This window comes from Heptranchias perlo, chromosome 8 (assembly GCF_035084215.1).
Source record: "Heptranchias perlo isolate sHepPer1 chromosome 8, sHepPer1.hap1, whole genome shotgun sequence".
NCBI classification, from domain to species: domain Eukaryota; kingdom Metazoa; phylum Chordata; class Chondrichthyes; order Hexanchiformes; family Hexanchidae; genus Heptranchias; species Heptranchias perlo.
Genome location: NC_090332.1, coordinates 7,917,707 through 7,944,571, shown reverse-complemented (window position 1 = coordinate 7,944,571; position 26,865 = coordinate 7,917,707). Strand labels below are relative to the sequence as shown.

The 26,865-nt window shown below is 44.5% G+C and overlaps 1 protein-coding gene across 3 annotated transcripts in view; it reads right to left on the bottom strand.

Annotated features, from left to right (window-relative positions):
- Nucleotides 1-10,691: 10,691 nt before the first annotated feature.
- Nucleotides 10,692-26,865, bottom strand: part of LOC137324377 (endoplasmic reticulum membrane-associated RNA degradation protein-like) — a 27,428-nt gene continuing 11,254 nt past the window's right edge. For all 3 annotated transcript variants that reach the window (XM_067988598.1, XM_067988596.1, XM_067988597.1), the window contains exons 10-18: nucleotides 25,053-25,082; nucleotides 23,711-23,779; nucleotides 21,488-21,658; nucleotides 21,310-21,393; nucleotides 19,625-19,698; nucleotides 19,099-19,233; nucleotides 17,640-17,858; nucleotides 15,945-16,058; nucleotides 10,692-11,738 (exon numbers count right to left, since the gene is read on the bottom strand). In XM_067988598.1, coding sequence (XP_067844699.1) covers nucleotides 11,576-11,738; nucleotides 15,945-16,058; nucleotides 17,640-17,858; nucleotides 19,099-19,233; nucleotides 19,625-19,698; nucleotides 21,310-21,393; nucleotides 21,488-21,658; nucleotides 23,711-23,779; nucleotides 25,053-25,082 — 1,059 coding nt within the window. In that variant the 3' untranslated portion in view covers nucleotides 10,692-11,575. The remainder of the gene's footprint in view (nucleotides 11,739-15,944; nucleotides 16,059-17,639; nucleotides 17,859-19,098; nucleotides 19,234-19,624; nucleotides 19,699-21,309; nucleotides 21,394-21,487; nucleotides 21,659-23,710; nucleotides 23,780-25,052; nucleotides 25,083-26,865) is intronic.

Sequence of the window (26,865 nt, the reverse complement as noted above, 5' to 3'; positions counted from 1 at the left end):
TTGACTGAAAGATCCCAGAATCCTTAAGGAATACGTAGCATGGTTTCCGATTCAGTCGGTCGCGCCTCCTACGTCTACTGAAATCTTTTGAGGAGGTAACTAAATTAGCAGACAAGGACCACAAGTAAACAGAGATTCCTTGGTTTTTTAAGAAGCCGTTCGGTAAAGCTCCAGCCATCAAGCTTTTAAATCAGATTAAGGAATGAATGGAGAATTAGCTAGCCCTCTCTGTAACAGGCTTCGCAACAAAAATCAGATGGTGATGGTGTCTGCGAGGCAGCAATGGGTGGTTTACATCATGGATCCATTCTGGGTTCTCCGATGTTACAATATTTACCAATTATATGGGGACTAGGCCATACAGTGAGATAGACACGGGGGCCTAGATTTTCTGTTCAAGTTACGTTGGATCCCAGGCGTAACTCCAGCGGAGTGCATCAGAAAATCTTGTTGGATGCCGCTCTGCCAGCTCCTTCCTTGCTCCCATCACTTCCAGCATTTTCTCCCAAAGGTGATGTCAGCCACCTGCCTAAATGTGGGGAGGTGGATTATAATTAGAAGCAAATCAGAATGAGTGCAGGTAGCCTGCTGTCCTTACGCACTCTGGCATGTGACTCAATGACATAGCTGGCTCTTAACTGCTCTCTTAAGTGGCCTAGCAGTGGTATCAAACCGCTACCCAGTGGTTCAAGAGAGGAAGCCCACCATCACTTTCTCAGGGCAACAAGGGATGGGCAATAAATGCTGATTAGAACAAATTGCTTGCACGGAAGGTAAACGCCAACATGGTCTGTCCGTGGCAGTCCCTCAAAGATGGTCGAGGATGATTGCTTCCACTCCGGGAGAGGAAGATGCCTGTGCGTGGATTCTTTTAACGTGGAGTGATCGTTGCACACCAACCACCACACGGTCCCAGCGGAACGAGGTCTTGGCCCAATGGCAGGGAAATCCAAGACGATTAGAGACCAGGCTCTGCTGTAGGACGGGGACTTCTTCAGTACTGCACTGGGAGTGTCAGCCAATTTTTTTTTGTGCTCAAGTCCCTGGAATGGGGCTCGAACCAGTGACCTTCCAGCTCAGAGGAGAGAGAGAGTCCCACTGAGCCACGGGGGAGGGGTTTCCGTGTTGTAACGTCTATGCATTTCGGACCCTCTACACAAAAGATCTGCAACAAATTCATAAGCAAGTGTCTGGTGACACAGGAAGTAGTGAAAAAAAAAGTTTGAAGTGTAAGAATTTTTTTTGTTGAATCCATTGTTGTACCCATTTTAAAAAGCATTAAACGGACTGACAGCACGTTGAGATGTGTGCAATCAGTGTGAGAAATGTGTCCGATAACAAATGAAGTTAGAATAGGAAAAGGAAGATAAGCAGGTGGGAGCAGGAGTGGTGGTTCTCCCAGATCCCTGTATACACACACACTCAACTTGACGCACCTTATCTAGATGAAACAGTGGGCACGTCTAAGCAAGGAGAGAAATATTAACCAAATCAAATCATGCTGACAATTCTTGTTATCGGACAGAGAGGAATAATTTACAGAATTAATCTGTTTAAGTGCACACCTGCTGTCCTTGCGAATGCTTTGGTCTCCCATAACTGCACAAAAAAGAAAGGCACCTTATTTAAACATTCAGCTCACAATTAAAAGATTACAAGCAGCTTAAATGCACCGCATTATAAGCAAATCCAGCCAGTGCACAACATAAGACGGTGAGTGGATGTACCAAAAATTGCAGGCTTTCCTCTTTTAATATATAACACAGTACAGATTACATTAGGCATTTTGCATAGAAGCAAAGTGGTTTTAGATTCACAGCAGCACAAAATATGCGTTGTAACTTGCTATGCTTTCGTTGGATTTAGTATTTTAGTGAGGCCTCCTGGAGGAAGTAGCTAGACATTAATTTGGTTTCACACTGGTTGCTGTCTAACTGCAACATAGAAAAATACAGCGCCAGAAGAACGTACAGCTCCATCTGGACCACATATTATTTCTCATACCCCCTTTACTTTCTCTGCCAAATATCTATCCAGTTCCTTGTTGAATTTGTCAACACTGCCTGGCTCCATTGCCTCTCCAGACACACTGTTCTATATGTTCACCACCCTCTGTGTAAAGAAGTTATATCTAAACTGTCTCTCCACCTTCCGGAACCTTAGATTTCCCGTAAAAGGATTAATCAATGCGTAACCGTGGATTCCACACAGCAAGCTGTCATTTTCATCTCAATCATGAGGAAGAGCTTTGTAACTCAAGTGATAACATCAGGACAAAGTTAGAAAGGTCGTACGTACGATAAAACATTTTCTCATTTACCTGCTGAGCATTCCAATTTTAACCACCAGTTAAAGTGTTTTTTGTTTGTTTATTTTGTGCTCATTAAGATTAGTGATGTCGGTACTGGGGAATGGAACACTTTCCATTTCAAGCAGCTATTACCAGCATCAAGCACTGGCCTACGTCAAGCTCCCTCTACCCTATCCCAACCTCCGAACACCCCCTACAGTACTAGTGGAAGGTTCTCCGAGTGAGGTTGCCAATTTAAGGAGAGATTTCCCATAGGGAGGCCTGCCTGTACCCGAGGCAGGTTGCATGGACACACCGTACCCAAGCACGTGGGTCCACAGACTCTGCTAGAGCTACTTGGGCATGGCAGTGGAGATGTACCTTCACCACCAACTCTTGATCAGGTACTACTTCCTCCAACAACAACAACTTGCATAGTGCTTTTAACATAGAAAAACACCCCAGGGCACTTCAGAGGCGTGATCAGACGAAGGTGGACGCGGATATTAAGGAGCAGATATCAGATGGGGTGGCCAATAGCTTGATCAAAGATGTGGGTTTTAAGGAGAGTCATAAAAGGAGAGGAAGGCGATGTGGTTTAGGGAGGGTCTAGGCAGCAGCCAATGGTGGGGCAACGGGAGGGGAGAATGCACATGTGGTCAGAGTTGGAGGAATGCAGAGTACCCAGAGGATTGTAGGAGGTTACAGGCCATGAAGAGATTTAAACACAAGGACAGGAATTTTAAATTTAAGGCATTGGACTGGTAGCCAATGTTGGTCAGCAAATGGAGGAGTGATGGGCGAGCAGCACATGGTGCAGGATTGGATAAGGACAGCAGAGTTTTGGATGAGCTGAAGTTTACCCAGGAGTTGAGAATAGGAGGCTTGCCAGAAGAGCATTGGAAAAGTCGAGTCTGGAGATGATAAAGGCATAGATGTGCAGTAGATGGGCTGACGCAGGGACTAATGCTACAGTTAGAGGAGCAGACAGGCGCTTCTGCGGCCGCAGACGTGATTCTAGGATGGTATCACTGAGTGGCTGCAGAACATTCTGAAGGGGGAGGGTGAACAGCCAGAGGTCGTGGTCCATATCGGTACCAACAACACAGGTAGAAAGAGGGATGAGGTCCTTCAGGCAGATTTTAAGGAGTTAGGAAAGAGATTAACAAGCAGAACCTCAAAAGGTAGTCATCTCCAGATTACTCCCGGTGCCACCAAACATCCTTAGATACAGGGGTGGTGCCAGAGGACTGGAGAATTGCAAATGTTACACAATTGTTCAAAAAGGGTGTAAGGATAAACCCAGCAACTACAGGCCAGTCAGTTTAACCTCAGTGGTGGGGAAACTTTTAGAAACGATAATCAGGGACAGAATTAACAGTCACTTGGACGAGTGTGGATTGATTAGGGAAAGCCAGCATGGATTTGTTAAAGGCAAATTTGTGTTTAACTAACTTGATCGAGTTTTTTGATGAGGTAAGAGTGTAGATGGAGGCAATGCAGTTGATGTGTATATGGACTTTCAAAAGGTGTTTGATCAAGTGCCGCATGGTAGGCTTGTCATCACGATTGCGGCCCATGGAATAAAGGGGGCAATGGCTACAATGGATACAGAATTTGCTAAATGACAGGAAACAGAGAGTAGTGATGAACGGTTGTTTTTTGGATTGGAGGGAGGTGTACAGTGGTGTTCCCCAGGGGTCGGTACTAGGACCACTGCTTTTCTTAATATATATTAATGACTTGGACTTGGGTGTACAGGGCACAATTTCAAAATTTGCAGATGACACAAAACTTGGAAGGGTCGGGAACAGTGAGGAGAATAGTGATAAACTTCAAGAGGACATAGACAGGCTGGTGGCATGGGCGGATGTGTGGCAGATGAAATTTAACGCAGAAAAATACAAAGTGATACATTTCGGTAGAAAGAACAAGGAGAGGCAATATAAACTAGAGGGCACAATTCTAAAAGGGGTACAGGAACAGAGAGATCTGGGGGTATATGTGCACAAATCGTTGAAGGTTGCAGGGAAGGTTGAGAAAGCGGTTAAAAAAGCATACGAGATCCTGGGCTTTATAAATAGAAGCATAGAGTACAAAAGTAAGGAAGTTATGTTGAACCTTTATAAAACACTGGTTCGGCCATGACTGGAGTATTGTGTCCAGTTCTGGGCACCGCACCTTAGGAAAGATGTGAAGGCCTTAGAGAGGGTGCAGAAGAGATTTACTGGAATGATTCCAGGGATGAAGGGCTTTGGTTCCGTAGATAGACTGGAGAAGCTGGGGTTGTTCTCCTTGGAAGAGAGAAGGTTGCGAGGAGATTTGATAGAGGTATTAAAAATCATGAAGGGTCTAGACAGAATAGAAAGAGAGAAACTGTTCCCATTGGTGGGTCAAGAAGCAGAGGGCATAGATTTAAGGTGATTGGCAAAAGAACCAAAGGTGACATGAGGAAAAACTATTTTATACAGCGAGTGGTTAGGATCTGGAATGCACTGCCCAAGGGGGTGGTGGAGACAGATTCAATCATGGCCTTCAAAAGGAAACTGGAAATGTACTTGAAAGGAAAAAATTTGCATGGCTACGGGGATAAGGGAGGGGAGTGGGACCGGGACCAGCTGGAATGCTCTTGCATAAAGCTGGCACGGATTCGACGGGCCAAATGGCCTCCTTCTGTGCTGTAACCTTTCTATGATTCTATGCAGAGATAGAAGGAGGTGGTCTTTGTGATGGAGAGTATATGGGGTCGGAAGCTCAGCTCCAGATCGAACAGGACACCAAGATTTCAAACAATCTGATTCAACAACAACAACTTGCATTTCTATAGCACCTTTAAAAAGGAAGAAAACTTCCCAAGGCACTTCAAAAGCAGGTAATCACACACAACTTAATAGAAACAGACAAAAGTTGTTCAACCTTAGTGGCTTGGGAGGGTTACGGAATCAGTGACAAGGGTAGGAGTTTTGTGGCAGAGGCTGAAGACAATGGCTTCAGTTTTCCCAATGTTTGACTGATGGAAATTGGCACTCATCCAAGACTGGATATTGGACAAACAGTCTGACAATTCTGAGGCAGTGGGTGGGTGATGAAGTAGAGCTGGGTGTCATCAGTATACACGTGGAAGCTGACCCCGTGTCTTCAGATGATGTTTCCAAGGGCAGCATGTAGATGAAAACGACGAGATGGCCAAGGTCATATGCTTGGGGGACTTTACAGGTTAACAGTGCAGGGGTGAGAAGAGAAGCCATTGCTGAAGGTGCTCTGGCTATGATGGGATAGGCAACAGGGGAACCAAGCGAAAGCAATCTCACCGAGCTCGACAGCGGAGAAAAGGCATTGGAGGGTGGTGTGGTTGACTGTGTCAAAGGTTGCAAAGAGATTAAAGAGGACAAAGAGGGATAATGCAGAATTGTCAATCATGAGGATATCATTTGTGATGTTAGTTATGGTCGTTTCCGTGTTATGGCAGAGTTGGAAACCCGATTGGAAAGGTTCAAACATGGAATTGCAGGAAAGATGGGCACTGATTTGCGAGTTGGTAACATATTCAAGAACTTAGGAGGAATGGGAAGTTGGAGATGGGGTGGTAGTCTGCAAGGACAGGAGGGGTCGAGGGTGGTTTTTTTTTGAGGATGGGTGATAATAGCAGTTTAGATTGTATCACTGAGGTGCCAGCTTGTTGTACAAGCAGAAAAGTAGTCCTTAGATGTTACAGATTGAAGGAACACAGTAGTGACAAATACATCAATGCGGGCGGTCACTAAGTGAATGTGCATCATACAGCTGAGTTACTTTACAATGATGTGAGGTACAATGACCTTCAAAAGCATGAGTGTGTAATGTTTTCAGTTGTACGCTGCATCTTGAAAGTGTGCCCCAGTGAGATATGGGCATGCAGAACATGCAATGAAAGAGCTGTAAGGCTTAGCATTGGTGAATACATATGGAACACGTTGGCAATTTTTAAATTCATTCTTGGGATGTGGGCATCAGTGGTAAGGCCAGCATTTATTGCCCATTCCTAGTTGCCCTTGAGAAGGTGGTTATGAGTCAGCCACCATCTTGAATTGGTGCAGTCCATGTGATTGAAGGTGCTCCCACAGTGCATGGTGCACTGATGTCCTTTGGTTGGTGGGGGGGGCCTGAAGTGCCAAATTGGACAATACTCCAGACATCCACTCTATGCAGAACCATGCCCATGTGGCCACCCCTCTAACATGGCGCGGGGGGTGGTGGTCAGATGTTGTACTTCTGTCACTTGTCTACGGGATCCGATTTGTGCCTGCACACTGGGTTTCCTTTCACTTTGTTTATTCATGGTACTTCTCATCCTAAAGGCACAGCCCAAGAGACATGATTTGAGGTTTTCTGTCATGCAGACTCAGCAAGCTGGCTCTGTTGCGTTTGGTCTCCTTCAGAGTTTGGAGGTCACTCTCACTAAAATTGTGAGCTATTCTTCTGTCCCTCCTTGCATTGCCTATGTCCCTTTTTCAGCCATCAATGCTAGATTCTCCAATGGAAGATATTCTTGTTACGTCCACCTGAGGGGCCCCGGCTTAACATCTCATCTGAAAGACGGCACCTCCGACCGGAGTGCCAGACTAGATTTTGTGCTCAAGTCTCTGGCCCGGGACTTGAACCCACAACCTTCTGACTCAGAGGCAAGAGCACTACCCACTGAGCCAAGGCATACAAGTATATTGGCAGCTCAAGCTATTTCCCATTGAACATCTGGCTCTCAGGTCTCATTTGAAACTCAGTGGAACAGAAGAAGCACAAGTTTAATATACAGTTATTCCTAGTTTCCGTGAAATCACCATCCCAAAGCCAGTTCTATTGTCATTAGTTGATTGCAGAAGCACAGTACCTGTTATTTTCAATGCCCGATGTTTACCCTTTGTATGGAATGACTGCACTCTTTCCCAGTGATCAATTCTTGATTATCGCTTGGTAAACTTGCAGTAATCACATCACAATCATTAACCTTCATCATCGTGCATCAACAACACAGAATGAACTGGTCTCTAATTGCCATGGCAACATTATTGGCAAACAAACAGGCCCAAGACTGAATTAAATATATGTGCGCGCACTGGAGATGGCACAGAGAATATTACTTTAAAGTAAACAAGGAGTAAGAGCAGAAGGAATCAATTTGAATTAGTGATGGGCAGGTGCAATGCAGATTATCAGAGTGGACTTCTTTATTGAAAGGATAATAAATCTTTGAAGACTAAAGAATTAGGGGCGTTCAAAGTACAGGTGGATGCTGTAATAAAGAGAAAAGCTTGCATTTATTTATAAAGCACCTATAAATAAATGTGCTTTATAAACATTTCACATACAATGAATTTGTTTGAAGTGGAGCAACTGTTGTCATGAAAACAAAATGGCAACCAATTTGCACACAGCAAAATCCTACAAACAGCAATTGGGTGAACGACCAGTGCATTTGATTGGTGCTGGTTGAGGGATAAATCTTGGCCAATAGATTGGGAGAATTTGCTGCTCCTCTTCAAATAATGTCATGGGAGCTTGAATGTCCACCCGAACCAATAGAAATAAACTTTGGTTTAGTCATCTTGTACAAAGGATAGCATTTCTGGCAACGCAGTATTCTCTACAATACTGAAGTGTCAACCCATATCATGGACTCACATCCTGGAGTGGGACTTGAACACATGGCCTTCCAACTCAGAGGCAAGAGTGTGGCTAACTGAGACAAGCTGGGAGAGTTGGGGTACAAGAGGAACAAACTTTGATGGGCTGAATGATCTTTTAACATTTTCTTAAAATAACCTCTGTGAACTGCACCGTTATTAGGGAGGGAAATGCTTATATCCTGGAATGGTTCCAAGACTGGTTTCATTGAGTGGTTGTGGACTATTGGAACATCATGGTTTATGGGACCATCTGACCCCCATGATGAGATTACTGCCTTGGAATCACTCACAATGATCCACTTCTCTACATATTTCATCAGACAGAAGATACGGTGTCGAGTCCCACAGGTAGCATGACAGACATAAATTGTTGGCAATAAATTAGTCTAAGTTTCAGGAAATAATCTAACCAAACTACTGGGAGAAAATGGAAAGGTGGTTTTATGGGCTATAGTACCAACCGTGCAACTAACACACTAATGAGATAGTCAAGATAAGAGGTTTAGATTTCAGAAACTACCAGTCCCCAGTGCCGTGATACGTGACAGGGTGCCGTGACGGAGACAGGTAGAAATCAGTGGAAAAATGAGGGAAATGAAACATTTTCAAAATGTTAAAATGCACAGAAAAGGAGTAGGTGAATTATGAAAAATTAAACCTTCCCTGTCCTGATTAGTTCAGGGAAAAAAAAAATCACTCCTGGCAGTGGTTCAGTAGATGCAGAAACCAACAAGGATAAGCCACCAGTTTGTATAAAACACAAATGCTTCAATAAACTCCATTAATATTCAACAAACTAGCAAAGAACTTAACCATAAAAACAAAGGAAACTTATAAACATATGTAATTTGACTGGGAGATGCTCTTTGTAATTACAGTCCTGGGTCCAGTTCAAAGTTTTGCCCCTTTCATTTCCTATTTTTTTTTTAAAACAATATTACCCAAACTTACTCTTGTAAAAAAACACATCTGATGTTCTCTGTAATTAACAGCCCACTGACAGAATTGTGGGAATGTGATTTTTAAGCATGTTTTTGGTTAGCAACATTCTTCCATTTTTCATTAAAAGAAAGATTTTATCCCCTCCCCCCCTTATGAACAATGTTGCACTAGTCACACTGGCAGATTTCATGAGTTAACTACAAAAGGAATCATTCTCTGGTACATACTGCCGCTTAGAGGCAGACTGACTGAACTACACCCAGCTCACAATTCACTTACTTCTCAAGTAGAAGACATGCTTTTTTTCCCAACTAACTTCTGCCATCATTGATATCTTGTTGATATAGAAGGCTATATTTTCTGCTTCTGCCACAGAGCTTTGTCTTCTGTATGGTATCAGCGACTTCAATTATCCTCCCTCCATCACAAAGTCAGGAGTGGGGCTGTTCGCTGATGATTGGAGCTGAATGCTGTGCATTCACAATTCCTCAGATATTGATGCAGTCCATGCCCGCATGCAGCAAGACCTGGACAACATCCAGGCTTGGGCAGCTAGATGGCAAGTAACATTAGTGCCACACAAATGCCAGGCAATGACCATCTCCAACATAAGAGAGCCTAACCACCTCTCCTTCAGATTCAATGGCATTACCACCACCGACTCCCCCACTATCAACATCCTGGGGGTCACCATCGACCAGAATCTCAACTGGACTAGAGCAGGTCAGAAGTTGGATATTCTGCGGCGAGCGGCTCATCTCCTAACTTCCCAAAGCCTCTCCACCATCTACAAGGCATAAGTCAGGAGTGTGATGGAGAACTCTCCACTTGCCTGTATGGGTGCAGCTGCAACACTGGAAGCTCCACATCATTCAGAACAAAGCAGCCCACTTGATTTGCACCCCATCCACTGCCTTAAACATCCACTCCCTCCTCCACCAGCGCACCATGGCTTCAGCATGTACTATCTATAGGATGGACTGCAGCAACTCGTCAAGGCTTCTTCAACAGCACCTCCCAAACCCATGACCTCCACCACCTGGAGGGACAAGGGCAGAGCAGGTGCATGGGAACACCATCATCTCCAAGTTCCCCTCCGAGTCACACACCATCCTGACTTGGAAATATATCACCGTTCCTTCGTCGTCACTGGGTCAAAATCCTGGAACTCCCCACCTAACACTGTGGGAGCACCTTCACCACACGGACTGAAGCGGTTCAAAAAAAGGGGGAGCGCACAAGTACTTCTCAAGGGTGACTAAGGATGGACCATAAACGCTGGCCTTGCCAGCGACGCCCAAATCCCGTGAATGAATAATTTAAGAAAATTTGGAAAAATAAACCCACTGTTTATAGACTTAGGAAAGACAACATTTCAGATTATCTGAGAAAAATCATACTAAAGCCTGCTGGGAGATTCCCCACAAAGCACATCCTCAGACAGGCACAAGGGTGGTTGTTAACTCCCTTCAACTGACAGTGATAACTCTGGGAAGTAATATCAACTCAAAACCCTAGGCTTTTCTAGCATAGGTGAGCCATTTAAATAAAAATGTTAATTAAGGTAGTCCGAGAAACAAGAGGCAATTTTATACTTCTTGAACCTTGTAGTTTCTGGTCTCCGTGAACATACACACACTAATAAAAATGTAATGTTCCATAGCGAGGGAATCAAAAATCTAGAAGAGGCACCCCAAGTTACCAAAAAGAGACAACGACACTTCCTTTTTCTGTGTTGACCAGCCGCCAATGCACTAAGTGTTAAATGTCCCAGTCACAGAGTAATAGATATTAACTAATTTATTTACAAATACTTTTTAATTCAACTTAGGTTACATTTCACTTGCATATATAGTTTTTCCAAAATTGTATTTGTACCTTTAAGGTGCCAGGTACCTTTAAGTTCCCTGAGAGCTCAGTTTACCCAGTAAGTATCTGAGCCATACTGATCAGGAGGTCCCAGGTTTGATCCCCCACTCCATGCTGAGTTATCGGGTTATGAGACAGGCACCCTAATGGGCCTCGATGTCCCGGGAACCCAATGCTGGTCGAAGGCGGGAAGGCGAGTTTGTGTGGACATCGGCTGTGAAGCCCACGCAGTAGAACAGGCTCCTATCGCTCACTACAAGGTACCTGAAGGCCAGGGTCATCGATGGAACTGTACCCAGAAGGGACTCAACATCTTCAGGACAGGAGAGGTGTGAGGGAGGGAAAGAAAACGGTCCTGAAAAGAAAAGCTGCAAGTATTGAGAACATGAGTGTGTTGGCTCCCTGGATGGTCTGTTGGGTAAAGACACCACCCAGTGCACCACTAGGACATTAAGACCAGAGGTTCAAGATCCGACCTTGGATCCTTGGTGAATTAGCTGCTCTCGGCAGCCGTTGTGTTGTTCCAACTGGGGTCGGTGCCACTGGGTTAGGGAGGGGAATACCGGCCAGGGTTCCTGCACCTAATCACTGTCCAGCGTGCGCACGCGGACAGCATTGAGCACGACTGCGACGCCCTCCACGATAAAACATCCCATCATCACTGCTCTAGGCTCACACGTGAACATAGCATGCCAGTCGTATACCTGTTGCCTGCAAGAGTCCATCCCTTCAGGACAGCGAGGAGAAAATTTAAATAATATATAAATAAAATCTCCATATCTATAAATAAATAAAATTATTCCCACTGCATTCACGTCGCACAGTCTGTTATTACATTATACCATTTGCTGTAAAAGTTTTTAACTTTCAACAACATTCTCTGAGTCAGGTCCCAGCTTTCGTCCCATTTATTTTTGTCCGGGCTGGTGTACGTTGCCATATTTTCTGTATATTGCAAAATTGACTTCAGGAACCTGCAAGTGAAAATGTACAATTTTTTTTTTAAAATGGGTAAAAACCATTCAATGACAATGTACACTGAAGTCTTATTAAGGCATGTAGTAAGTCTACTCTGTATTACTGGCATTTCAGGGTATCATATAACTTGTGCTTTCCAGAACATGTATGTTCTAAATGACTGGGGTCTTACCAGAGTGGAGGAATGGAAATATTTCAGGGTGCAGATACATTGATCGTTAAAAGGTAAGAGTGCAGGTAGAAAAGGTCATAAAAGAAAGCAAATGGGTTTTATACAACAAGAACAACTTGCATTTATATGGTGCCTGTAACGTAGTAAAACGTTCCAAGGTGCTTCACAGGAGCGAGTGTCAAACAAAATTTGACACCGAGCCACATAAGGAGATATTAGGACAGGTGAGCAAAATCTTGGTCAAAGAGTTTAGTTTTAAGAAGTGTCTTAAAAGAGGAAATAAGAGAGGCGGAGAGGTTTAGGGAGGGAATTCTAGAGCTTGGGCTTAGGCAGCTGAAGGCAAGGCTGCCAATGGTGGAGCGAAGAAAATCGAGGATGCACAAGAAGCAAGAATTGGACATATTGGGGTCAATTTTCGGATGGCCGAGCGGGTGCATTCGTGGCGGGGGGGGGGGGCTCCTAAAATTGGGGACACCCGGAGCGGGTCCAGAGCCTGGCTCCAACCCGCCCACTTCCGGGTTCCCCAATGACGCGAATCGGTGCGCGCACAGCCCCCACATGCAGGACTCCCACCGGCAATCAAAGCTGGCGGGATCCCACTTAAGATCATTATCTGGGTACTTGAGGTCGTTTACAGACCTCATTAATTGGAGATTTTAGGAGGATTCGGATTTTGGACTACCCAGAGCGTGTTTCCCATGCTGGGGGAAACACTCCCTGTTTAAATAGACGTGTTGCAGCCAGCAGCAGCTACAAAGGTCCATTTAACAGGTGCGGGGTAAACCCTCATTCATTGCAGCAGGGCACTCGTCGCCTCAGACAAAGTTTTGCCTGCCACACTGTTATCTCCACACTCCAAATTATTAAATCAAACCCTAAACTCTGCTGTCCAAACACATTTACCTACTTTGTGGACCCCCTCACACTCTCACCGTCAGGATGTGGGCAGGGGGGGGGGGTCCACTGCTGCATTCATCACTCCATTGGAGGACGAGCAACATCACCAGCCTCGCCAGGCACGCCGTCCACCTCCGCCACGTGGAGCGACACAGCACAGTGCTGCACAAAGTAGTCGTGCAACTACACATACACCCACTGTAGGGTGACCCAATGGGTGGCATCAAGGGTGTTCATGGAGAACCTCAAAAGGGCATTATTGCACAAGCCAGTCAAGAATGGCCAAGACGTGGCAGTAGTGGTGACAATATAATATGTAATGTGAGTTGATCAGAAATCAAATATAAGTAAAAACCATGACAAACCTTCAAACACCCTTGTGCATCCCCTTCATGCTCACGACAAGTTTGCCTTACGCCTCCTACTACACATATGTGATGCATGCCCTGTGGCTACAGCACAGGTAGTGGCAGGTTGAGTGAGGCTGACCGCGATAGAGATGCATTGGAGGGTGAGTATGAGAGAGAGCCATGAGATTGTATGAGGATTGGGCTGAGTGGTAGTGATGGGATGAGTACTGGTGAGGTGAGGAAGTGCAGGTAAGATGAGGATGAGGTTTGAGTGGGTGTTGTGACAGAGTAGTGTTGGCAGTGCAGAAGGAGATGTGGGGTGGGGGCGGTGATGTGGCAGACGGAGTGTAGGGGAATGAGTAAGTGTACTCACTTCGGCTGACCTGGTTAGGTCATTGAAGCGCCTCCTGCACTGTATGCAGGTGCGCAATATGTTGGTGGTGCTGGTGACCTCCTCTGCCACCTCGAGCCAGGCCTTCATGTTGGCAGAGGCAGGCCACTTCCTCCCGTCCGCTGGGGGGGGGGGGGGGGGGGGCGGGGAGGACCTGGGGTGAGGCATCATTAAACCTGGGAGCAGCCTTCCCCCTGGGCTGCTCCATGTTGTAATTTTGGCTCCTTTCTGCAGCAGTCAGTGGAGGACTGCCCCTTTAAATAAGGCCCCTCCAGTTGACAGCCTATGATGGGGGTGCACAGTCCGCCCGCTGAGCAGCTTTCCAGCGCGAAACCGGAAGCCAAGGTAAGTGGCTTCAATTTACTTACGATCGCGTGGGAAACCCACCGATTTTACTGGGCGGGTTACCCACGCGCCCAGTCGACCCCCCGCTGGCAACCCGCCTCCCTCCTAATATCGGGCCCATTATACGCAAGGGTACGGAGTACAAAAGCAAGGAGAAGTGATGTTGTACAAGACATTGGTTAAGCCACAGCTGGAGTATTGTGTGCAGCTCTGGGCACCCCGTTATCAGAAGGATATTAGAAAGGGTACAGCCAAAATTCACTATGAAGAAAATCTGGCAATAAAAAACTGCAATCAGTAAAAGTGAACCATGAAGCTGTTGGATTGTCATAAAAACCCAACTACTTCACCAATGCCCCAAAGGGAAGGAAACCTGCCATCCTTACCCGGTCTGGCCTATAGGCGACTCTGGTCCGGACACCAACATGGTTGACTCTTAATTGCCCTAACAAGTCACTAGGGACGAGCAACAATTGCCGGCCTTGCCAGTGCCGTCCAAATCCCTTGAATGAAGCCAAAATAAAAGAAACAAGGAAAAATTTTTTTTTTTTTTTTAAAAGCCTGTCGTGGAATGAAGTTATACTGACCAGGAAGGTCCCAGGTCTGACCCAGAGTTGTGCTGAGTTAGCTGATCTCAACACACCTGTACTGGAGTGGGAAGAAAAACTAGCCAAGGTTTTCGCTCCTAATCACAATTCAGTGACCCCTACTGAAAGGTGCTCGTGTGTGGAGGTTTGTGATGCTCGATAGTTGAATAGTCTGCTAACGTTCACACGTGAAGAATGACCATTTGGGTGAGGAACAGGAGGGAGGGTGGTGTCCATGAAACCACACCCAATCACAAGTCACCGTTATAGTCGGACAGAAGAAAACTGAAGGGAATCCTTCTCTTCTCCTCCCCCCACCCCACCCAAAATAAAAGTACCATGGAGTCACAGCATTTTAACGAACACAGAGCTTACTAACCAACACTACCGATTTAAAATCGTATGGGTTTATACTGATAGATCTTACAGCCAGCTTCCCACACCTGAAAACAGCAGAACGACAGACATGACTAACCCAAGCATCAGATCGGACAGTGGAGGGAAGGCGAGGAATGAATCGTTCAAGTCAGTGGGAATACAGTCCATTAATTCACTAGCACGGGCGGTAGCAAATTATGTTTCAACATCCCAATGATCTGTACAGCAGCGCAGCAATGGGAGCTTCTCTCTCTTCCTGATGCTCCAACCAGTCTGGTTAGATAAGAATTTTTTTCTCTCCTTTTTCTGGCAGTTTATTCCCATCTTTTCCCCAAGGCACGGACAGGTTGCTGGGCTATAGTTTCACGGGCGTTGGACATCTTGCCCAAGTTGCCACGTGTCACGCGTTTTTGGAATCACTGTCACAGGACGTGTATTTTGGCTTCATTGCAACAAAACTGTGGCCTTTCCCCTTCCCTGCAAAGTCCAGCACTACCACCTGCAGGACCATTGCAGTACGACAGCTGATTGAACAGTCTGCACCAAAGTAATTTAAATGAAGTTTGTATCAGTGAGATGAAAAGACCTCTTTCCTCAAAAGAGACAGGCAACTATTCTTTTCTCAAAAAGAACTTGTATTTATATAGCGCCGTTAACATAGTAAAAGGTCCCAAGGCGTCTCGCAGGAGCGTTATCAGACAAAATTTGACACCAAGCCACATAAGGAGATGCGAGGACAGGTGACCAAGGTAGGTTTTAAGAAGCATATTAAAAGGAAAGAAAGAGAGAGAGAGATTGATTTAGGAAGCGATTTCTAGAGCTCAGGGCCTAGCCGGCTGAAGGCACGGCCGCCAATGGTGGGAGCCATTAAAATCGGGGATGCACAAGAGACCAGAGATCTTGGAGGGTTATAGGATTGAAGGAGGGTTCAGAGATAGGGAGAGGCAAGTGCCATGGAGGAATTTGAACACATTAAAACAAGTACCACACTACAGCTGGGACTAGAAGCAGCCCTTTTTTTAAAAATTAAGTATTGTGCCCAGTAATATCCTAACTAGCAACCTAGAGGCTGCAGCACTTACTTCAAGTAGCATTGACATTCAGAAGAAGCCTTTTCACTCATCATCTGCCCATTGAGCAGTTCCACTGTTATAAGTAGGGTAAGTAGGCTGAAGGTGGGGTGCAAATACTGAATACTGTAAAAGAAAATGGTATCCATTTCTGATAGTGATCAAATCCACCAAATATTTGCAAAATACATTCACTACACACATTACCAATTCACCAACACACTTCGGGAACCATACGGGTAACAAAGAAATACAGTCCACTATTCTCAATTCAAAGCTGCTCAATCTGAATCATCTACAAAAATAAAACACAAACAACCTCCAGTGCTGCTTTACTGAAATGTCTTAATTTGTACATCTGGATCATTTTAATTCTTTTGAGCAAAAAAACTGAATTAAAAGCAGACTGTACACAAACATGTATGCATCTCACACGCCCGCACACACACGTGTGCAAATCTCCGTGTGCAGTAAAGTGCTTTACCAAGAGCAAAAGATTGAGAAAAATCTGCGCCATCCGGGTTTTGGCTCTTCTGGTGGAGAGTGCCATAGGCAATGTACTTCGTAGGAGAACTTGCACGTATCTGAGTATTATAGGGACTAATATAGATAGCTGTAAAATATCTCATTTGCACACATAGTATAAACATAACACACACTCATGGGTGTGTATCATATCTGGAGAAAAAAAGACCCACACACATTAGCAACTATCTTCAACAGCTGAACAATGGCGATCATTTAAAAAAAAATTACAGCACAGAAAAAGCAACTTTGGATATACGATCCTGTTTTTTTCTTTAAGTCTCCTGTTGGTTTTTATTGCTGAGTTAAGATGGTCTGTCTCTGTTTTGCACATCCTGTCCATGGACAGGAAGTACAATTCTTAGAAAAAAAGGATACAGAGACACTGGAGAAGGTGCAGAAAAGATTTACAAGGGTGATACCAGAACTGAGAGGTTATAACTATCAGGAAAGGCTGAACAGGCTGGAGCTCTTTTCTCTAGAAAAGAGAAGGCTGAGGGGTAACCTAAAAAGGTCTTTAAAATTATGAAGGGGTTTGATAGAGTAGATGATTCCATTTGTGGGAGACACCAAAACCAGGGGCCATAAATATAAGTTAGTCACTAATTCTATGTAAAGTCTTTGAAAATAGAAAAAGTTTTTTCTTTTGTTTAAAATTCTCTGCATTCAAGCAAATGATTATCTGCTACTGCTGTTGGTCAGTTTATTAACCAGACTTTTTTGTTTTTTGACTGGGAAGTAATTAAAAGGTGCCAACAAACCAACCACGAGAGAGAACTGATTTATTTTCAGTGATGTTGACATATCCAGTGGAGATATGACCTTTGTGTGGAGTCTATGACACCATTTTGTCAAGGCAAAGAGGAAATTGTACACATGGAGTCGGAGGAGTGCTGTGTTATTGTTCAGATCTACTGAGATCCAGAACTTCACTGCTTTCAGAATTGGGGGATGTGACACAGGATGTCAAACCGCACGTGGACAGACTGACACGCGTGTTAACTAATTGGAATTTCCTATGAGGACATTCAGGCTGGACTATTCTTGTAGTGTAAATACACACACCAGCTCAGAGGGGCTCAGTTTTCATAAGATTTATTTTTGAGCCAGACAATTGTAGCAGCAACGGACAGTGAGCTCAAACGTCTTTGGGATGCAAAATATCGCGCACCGAAACCTCACCTGTTCAACATCCGAAGATAATTCTGCCTCTGCCGCGAGCGCAGGGATTTGCTAAGCCACTGTCGGTGGCGAGCTGCAGCACCGCTCATGATCTGCTCCGAAACGGTCTGGCACTGCGAGGCCACCTTCCTCAGTAAGGCCACCACTTCCAGAACGACCCGCGGACAATACAAGGTGCACGTGTGGCCGTCCAGCACCTTGGTCACCAGGTGAAGTTGCCTGTGATGGGAGAAGCATCCTCAGTCAGGACCGCAGCGTTGTAGAAGCCTCTCGCACGCAACAAGAGGACCTCGGGAAGGATACAACAGCAACAGCTTGTAGTTATACAGCGCCTTTAATGTAGTGAAAAGTCCCAGGGCACTTCACAGGAGCGATTATCAAACAAAATTTGACACCGAGCCACATAAGGAGAAATTAGGACAGGTGAGCAAAAGCTTGGTCAAAGAGGTAGGTTTTAAGGAGCGACTTAAAGGTGGAGAGAGAAGTAAAGAGGCAGAGAGGTTTAAGGTGGGAAGTCCTGAGCTTGGGGCCTAGGCAATTGAATGCACGGCCACCAATGGTGGGGCGAAGGAAGTGGGGATGCGCAAGAGGCCAGAATTGGAGGACCACAGAGATCTTGAAGGGTTGTAGGGCTGGAGTAGGTCACAGAGCTAGGGAGGGACATGGCCATGGAGGGATTTGAAAACAAGGATGAGAATTTTAAAACTGAGCCGTTGCCAATCCAGGAGCCAATGTAGGTCAGCGAACACAGGGGTAATGGGTGAACGGGACTTGATGCGAATTAGAATATGGGCAGCATAGTTTTGGATGAACTCAAGTTTACATTGGCCTTGGAGGTGCAGCGCAGATTCAACAGAATGATACTGGGGCTAACAGGGTTAAATTATGAGGACAGGTTGCATAGACTAGGTTTGCATTCCCTTGAGTATGGAACATTAAGGAGTGATCTAATTGAGGTTTTTAAGGTGATTAAAGGATTTGATAGAGAGAAATTATTTCCTCTGTTGGGGGAATCCAGAACAAGGGGGCATAACCTTAAAATTAGAGCTAGGCAGTTCAGGGGTGATGTCAGGAAGCATTTCTTCATACAAAGGGTAGTGGAAATCTGGAACACTCTCCCCCAAAAAGCTGTTGAGGCTGGGGGTCAATTGAATTGAGGTTTTGTGTTAGGTAAGGGTATTAAGGGAAATGGAACAAAGGCAGGTAAATGGAGTTAAGATACAGATCAGCCATGATCTAAAATGAATGGCGGAACAGGCTCGAGAGGCTGAATGGCCTTCTCCTGTTCCTATGTTCCTAGCAGCTTGCCTTGTGCATCAGTGACCACACTGCTTACAGTTCTAGGACTCCACAAGTTCAATGAAATCGCCAAGCTCATTTAACAAACTGGCATCAATGCACTATAGGAAAACAAAAAAAAGTGAAAGAGTCAAAAAAGTTCCTGAAATGTGACACTTACGCCTCGGTTAACAAATACGGTGAGGGGCTCAGCTCTTCGGCGTACACCGGTTGCAGCCGGTTTATTAGGTTAGAAACAAGTTCCTCTATCAGGACACTGTGAACAGCTTGTGCTGTGGGACCTGAATGGTGAGACCTGCAGAGTGGTGGCAAAAAGAAACTGTTTCAAACATTATTAATTTAATAATCAATACATTGTCCCATTATTAAATCAATACACTTGCCCTATTATTACTTTAATCACTACATTTGCCCCATTATCTACTTGTGCATGAAAGAAAAACATTAACATATGCTTCCCTTGATAACATTATGCTTCCCCCTCTCCCCAGTTTTCTTCCCTCCTCTCCTAAGGACACAATGACTTGCGCTGGGATACAGTTCCTCCAGCACCAACAAACCTTGCCCAGCTGTTTCAGCCACACTCTGTTCTCACCAGCCAGGCTGTCAATAAATTCATATTTTTAACAGCAGTTTCTAATTACTTTGCCGATATTAATGTATTCAGCTCTGCTCAGTCTTCCTACCCAGGTCTTTCTTGTTCTAGTGGGGGTCTGGGTATCGCATCCCATTTCTGCAGGCTTCCAACACAGTGTCGAAGCTGTAAGAATAAGCAGTTGGATCAATTAAACACCCTGAACAATCATGATGTGGAGATGCCGGTGATGGACTGGGGTGGACAAATGTAAGGAATCTTACAACACCAGGTTATAGTCCAACAGTTTTGTTTGAAAATCACAAGCTTTCGGAGATTATCTCCTTCGTCAGGTGAGTGAGTGAATGAGAGCTGCTCAAATCACGCATCACATATTAGGCTGGGAATCAAAGGTGTCGTTGGTGTTCAGACAGGTTAGCCACGGAAAACAGTACGTCCCAGTATACTGAATACACAATGGGTCAAATTACACAGACAAGGAGAGAAAGAGACCCAAAAGGCAGAGAGAGAGAGAGAGAGAGAGAGATTTGAGAACCTCTCATTCACCTGACGAAGGAGATAATCTCCGAAAGCTTGTGATTTTGAAATAAAACTATTGGACTATAACCTGGTGTTGTAAGATTCCTTACCCTGAACAATCGACAGTGTAATGGCAGGAGCTTGCTCATTTCATTAAATAATGGGCCACCTTCACCTTGTATCGCATGGAGTTTCTGCTTTTTATAACTCTGCATGGGAATCAGAAGAAATAATCAGGAATTCTTGTTCCAAAATTAACAAATTGGCAGCTTCCCCACCCCTCCCCTCATGATGGCTCAGTTGGTAAAAGCACTTGTGTGGCTGAGCCATACTGAACAGATGTGACATGGCTTTCAGGCACTACCCACTTATAGACACAGACAAATGCAACACCACAGGTCACCACCAAGAGGATTGGTAGTCACGCACGCACGCACACCTCCAGTACCTGGATTGGTGGGAAGTGGGGAAAGAGGTGAAAAGGTGCATTTGCCAAGTCTTGCGTGCAAGTGCTGAGCTGACTCCACATTACTGTAAAGGGATCTGAACTGCTGCAACCGTAAACTTGCATACAGATGACCTTTACTGTAATTGGAAAATAAAATTACACGTCACTGCTCTCCGCCAAATATCGGGCTTACAATTCTTGATAGTTTCAGAAAATGCTAGAAACACGCAGCAGGTCAAGCAGCATCTGTGGAGAGAGAAAGAGCGTTAAAGTTTTATCGACCTGAAACGTTAACTCAGTTTCTCTCTCCACAGATGCTGCCTGACCTGCCGAGTGCTTCCAGCATTTTCGGTTTTCATTTCAGATTTCTAGCATCCGCAGTATTTTGCTTTTGTTTTAATAGTTTCTCCTGCTAACCCAGCTGAATGCATTTTCTCTTATACCCCAAACCATTATTCCCCCCCCCCACCCTCTCTCGTCCCTCCTTTGAATAATTTTGCTTCTCTGCTCCTCGTCAATTTTATCTGCCACCGGGTTTGGCTGGGTAAGCAGAGTGAGACGTGAGTTACGGGATCTTTGCAGACCTTTGCGTGAATCCTGTGCACCAGAAATTAATTTGCTTGCGAGCTTCGATAAATTAAACCTAGATCGTATACCGAATATGCCTGGTGCTCAGTGTCGTTAGGTCTGTACCCATTATTCTGTTCTGCAAGTGATGGACATCCTATACAGGGCTTTTACATTAAAAATAGGAAGAAATTCAGACCTCCAAAACAATTAAAGGAGAGTGGGGGAAAAGAACTGGGTACCTGCTGTTTGAGTCTTCCAATTGGATGGAACCGAGAGCAATATGAATGCGTAGAACCAATGATCGTTCTCAGGCACTCGTTTTCCTAGAATAATACACTATGCATCAGACGACATTAGGATGTTCACATGACAAGTGCAATTGTACGTAAACTGTGAATGCAAGATTTATCTGGTTACCGTAGCAACTCCATGTCCCTCCCTACAGCAGCGGTGTAGTAAAACGACAGCCAGTGCTACCATGTGACTGGCCATTTCCTTAGGAAACACCTTTAAGTCTAGCTCGCCGTGGCTTAGGTGGTCCCGGATCCGAGGACCCTCTTGATGGTTTAAAAGGTCCCAGAGAATCTCCTGCAGAACAGACCCGACAAGAGATATGAATTAATCGGACCAGTTATTCTGACACAAACTTTTACCAGATCCTACCCTCGTGACCCCTAAACGTCCTAGTGCAATGTTCCCAGACCCTGGGATCCCTTCCCCCCAAACAAATACTTATGGCCCCGAGACATCATCCCAGTGCCACTAGATTCCAGGTGCCCCCCTTTCCCAGTGTTCCTAGATCTCAGGGCCACTGATAAGTCCCTGGTAATGCTATTGGCCTTTTCTTATAAAACCTCCAACTCACTGCGATCAACACCAGGACAGATCAGCTGGTATTGTTTTTTTTTTAAAACTTTCTCTTGGGATGTGGACAATGCTGGCAAGACCACATTTATGACCCATCAATAGTTGTCCCAATGCTCCGTAACCGACGGCTTGCTCGACCAATTCAGGAGAGCCGCAAGAGTCGGGCATGTCACGTGGACTACAGTCACACGGGTAAGGGTGGTAGGTTTCCTTCCCTGAAGGGAATCAGTAAACCAGCTGAGTTTTTAATGACAATCCGGCAGCGTCCACTGCCATTTTTCTGGAGCCAGTCCACAAATTACCAGATTCCATGGTGGAATTTGAACTCATCATCTCACGGATTGCTGGTCCATAACCATCACACTGCAAATGTAAACATGCATATAAAGCGAACAATTAATATATAACGGCTTTAGGTTCCTTGTTAACTTGCAATCATTATACCTATTCTAGCAGTTTTGCTTTTTTTTTTACTGCTATTTAACAGCTTACCTCAGTAGCTTGCAGCTTACAAAAACAATGGGCAGGAAAAGACCAGCTGGTCCATCAAGCCTGCCCCACACTCATGCTGGCTGAAGCATCATGACTAGACACTTCCTAACCACTGCAGCCACTTAATCTCCCGGGAGAGGCAAAACAAAAAAAAAGAGAAAACGCCCTTCTGGCAATGACGCCTGCAAGAATGGTGAAACATCGAGATATTTTATAATCCTACTAGCAAGTGGCCTGGAGTGTCGGGCACAGCTGTAACGTTTAGCTGATAACCTGGCTTGTCCATTTAAAGGGTACTCGCTGTGGTGAGGTGGTCTAATCCAGATCATTATAGCAACTTGCTGAGGCCAATCAGAAGGAAATTGTAACTGCGTGTAAATTCCAGGCTGCAATGTGATGTGCAGAGCGCAACGGGCATGCACCAGACACAAAACATTACGGGGTATAATTTCCTGTAGAAAAGGCGTAATCGGGAAGTTACACTTGAAACTACGCCCATCCGTTCGCCCATTTTGCCGGTGTCAATTTACACCCAAGTTTCCTGCCAATCTCATTAGCATACGAGAGAATGCAAAAATGGGCGTGAACAAGCAGGAACCAGCATTAAAAAAAAAATCAGGTCCTGAGGAAAGCACCAAACTCACACCACATATTCCTTGTTTAAGTATGAAAATTAAAGTTTCACGCCATTTAACTATCATTCATGGTCATTAGGCACAACACGTCTAAGGACATGCAATCGTGGAAGCTTTTCAATTTTTAAATGTGACTCTTACTGATGCCATAAAAATTAATTCAGACACACAGAAAGTACAGCACAGGTCTCAGAGGAGGAGAAAAAAACCTCAAAAATACTAGAAAAATAAACTGTTTTCTGCTTTGCCTCGAATTATGGGCTTAATTTACACCCTTTTTTAAAATCAGTTTCATTGCAGGAAATTCGCGCATACGGATCTTTATCGAGGGCGCGGAGCCATTAGAATGAGCTGAGATGCATTCGGGCACAGAGATCGATACACAGGTGTAAAAGAGGGAGGAAATTCAGGCAGAGTGTAATTACATGCATAGCACACATGCACCTGAGTTTCCTCATTCTTTCGCACCGGGTATTTGGTCTACACCCCAATTACGTGTCTCGGGGCGCATAAACACAGGAAATTCCACACCTACATGTACCTCTTTATTCCCTTTCAAATAATTGTAAACAGTGGTGCATAACCTGTTTTGGATGTCTTGCTATACATGTCACTGTCAGGGGAACCATACTGGAAAAGGACGTACCATTATAGGATCTCCCAGAGCTAGAGGAAGCTGGTTTACATAGTCATTGTCTAGGTATTTTGCCAGCATCTGTAGGGAAAAACAAACTGCTGTATCTCATGCGGTTTCATAACTAGGGATACAAGTAGCAAATGTCTTGATATTTTCTGCTGCCTTTGAGAGAAACTGGATGGCTTGTAATAATTCTCTCGCGCACACACACGCACACACACCTCCCTGTGTTTTTTGCAAACATACACGTTCACAGTACTCACTTATACAGATGCAGTCCTTCAAATTTAAAACAAAACTACTGTGATTCTATTCAGCCTTTTTAAAACTTGTTCCCCCCTCAAAGATGTGCAGCTCAATTAAGCAAAATGATTTGTGCATTAAAGCAATCAGTGGCGCAGCAACTTTAAATAAAATGGTGGACAAGAGGGACCCTCAAACACAATCTTAAGAGGTGCAAGAAATCCAGAGAATTACAAATACTTTAAAAGGTAAAGAAAGAAAAAGAATTTGAATTTACATTCAGCACCTTTCACAACCTCAGGATGTCCCAAAGCATTTTACAGATAATGAAGTACTTTTTGAAGTGTAGTCACTGTTGTAATGTAGGAAATACAGCTGCCAACTTGCACACAGCAAGCTCCCACAAATATCAGCGAAATAAACGACCAGATAATCTGTTTTTGTTGTCGGTTGAGAGATAAATTTTGGCCAGGACACCAGGAAGAAGTCCCCAGCCCCTTACAGAACGGTCGCTATGATGCGTGCAGTTTCCGGCAGCGTTGTTTAATGGGAGCTTTACTAATGCTTTTTGTAACCCAGCAGTAAAATCACTGGTGGCATTAATGAGCTATCGTGCTACTATCGTCTCCAACCTGAACAGAGCTCTCAGAAAAAGGGAGAAACTGTTTCCACTGGCAGGTGGGTTGGTAACCAGAGGACAAAGATTTAAGATAATTGGCAAAAAAGCAAGAGCGGAAATTAGGAGAATTTTTTTTTTAACCTCAGCTATTATGATCTGGCATTCACTGCCTGAAAGGGAGGTGGAAGTAGATTCAACAGTAACTTTCAAAAGGGAATTCGATATATACTTAAAAAGGAAAAAAATTGCAGGGCCATGGGGAAAGAGCAGGGGGAGTGGGATTAATTGGTAGTTCTTTCAAGGAGCCAGTACAGGCACGATGGGTCGAATGGCCTCCTTCTGTGCTGTATGATTCTCTCCCTTCCTGACTCTTTTATTCGTGCCATCATCTAGAACTATATTACTGGTCAGCGTATGTTTCACAACAGGAGCAGTGAAAAAGCAGCAGTTAAAACTACATTTTCTAATCGCCACAGAAGTCAAACTTACCTCATCAAATGTGGTGTAGAGTGTTGTGGACTGTAACAAAAAAAACAGAAATTATGAAAGAGTCAAAACAATTAGTTAGGCCACACTTGGAATACTGTGTACAGTTCTGGTCACCCTATTATAGAAAGGATATTATTAAACTAGAAAGAGTGCAGAAAAGATTTACTAGGATGCTACCGGGACTTGATGGTTTGACTTACAGGGAGAGGTTAGATAGACTGGGACTTTTTTCCCTGGAGAGTAGGAGGTTGAGGGGTGATCTTATACAAGTCTATAAAATAATGAGGGGCATAGATAAGGTAGATAGTCAAAATCTTTTCCCAAAGGTAGGGGAATCTATAACGAGGGGGCATAGATTTAAGGTGAGAGGGGAGAGATACAAAAGGGTCCAGAGGGGCAATTTTTTCACTCAAAGGGTGGTGAGTGTCTGGAACGAGCTGCCAGAGGCAGTAGTAGAGGCGGGTACAATTTTGTCTTTTAAAAAGCATTTGGACAGTTACATGGGTAAGATGGGTATAGAGGGATATGGGCCAAGTGCAGGCAATTGGGACTAGCTTAGTGGTATAAACTGGGCGACATGGACATGTTGGGCCGAAGGGCCTGTTTCCATGTTGTAAACTTCTATGATTCTATGATTCTATCAGTGAATTTTCTGCTTGCACACATTTAAGACCGTATCCCTGACATACACCAATTAAAACAGCAGATTCTCTGCACACTAGTTACATTAGGAATCCACCACCTGTACAGTAATAAGTGGGATATTCCCCCAAATCCAATGCTCCACAGCACATTATAAAATCAAGTGACACTGGGTCACCACATAAGTGTGATTTAAAAATAAATAAATAGCTCCATTAAGTCAAAACCCCATTTTAATACAATATATTGTGAGGCTGTAAAATTTTAAACATAGGTATTGCTGGATGATAAAAGACCAAGGTCCACCTAGTTCGCCTTCTACCATCCTGGTGGCCACACAATACAACGATAATGGAATTGTTGACTAATCATAGTGATCAATCTCTATCAATTAGTCCACAACAGACCCAGACATGAGGTGAGGAAAACCCCCAGTGGTGGAGAGCTTTGGGAACCATAGGTCCAAAGTCACCTGTTGCTCCCAAGCCAGTTACACTTAACGTCACAAATTACTCATCTACCATATCCAAAAGTGTTACTTTCTGAAATAAATCTAAGTTGCATTTGGATGAATCAACACTATCCGCTTCCACCGACTCCCTAGGGAGCCTGTTCCATAGACTGACCACTCGCTCACTGAAATACTTTTTCCACAGGTTAGTTTTGAATTTACCCCCCTTCAAGCGCAGGCCTTGTCCAGAAGAGTAGAACCAGAGGACAAGGTGAAATGGGTTATTCATATCATAGGGAACTTCAGGTAACAAAGAACCTCATGTACATAAATCTGAATGAGGGAAGCAGTCACACTGTCAGGACAAAAACATGAATAAACCAGGTTGGGTGATGCAGTGGGGATAGATAAAGGCCTTAGACCTTTGAAGCTGGGGTTCACATCCAATCTAGACTGATGGGATGAAAGTGTTTGCTCACAGTAAGAATTCTACTTGAAATGAGTTGGGGAGCTTCAATTCAGTCCCTATTGGTCACATGGGCCACAGCACAAAGCTGATTTTAATTTGGAGCTAGCCAGCAACTTCAGTGGAACGATGTCACACAATTGGGGCTACTCGAAGTTGGAGCTAAGGCAAGTGGGTTAGATGCAGAATAAAAACTCCCTCTGCTCCACTCCAATGATGTTAGACCCCACCTAAGAGTGCTTGATTGCTGAGAT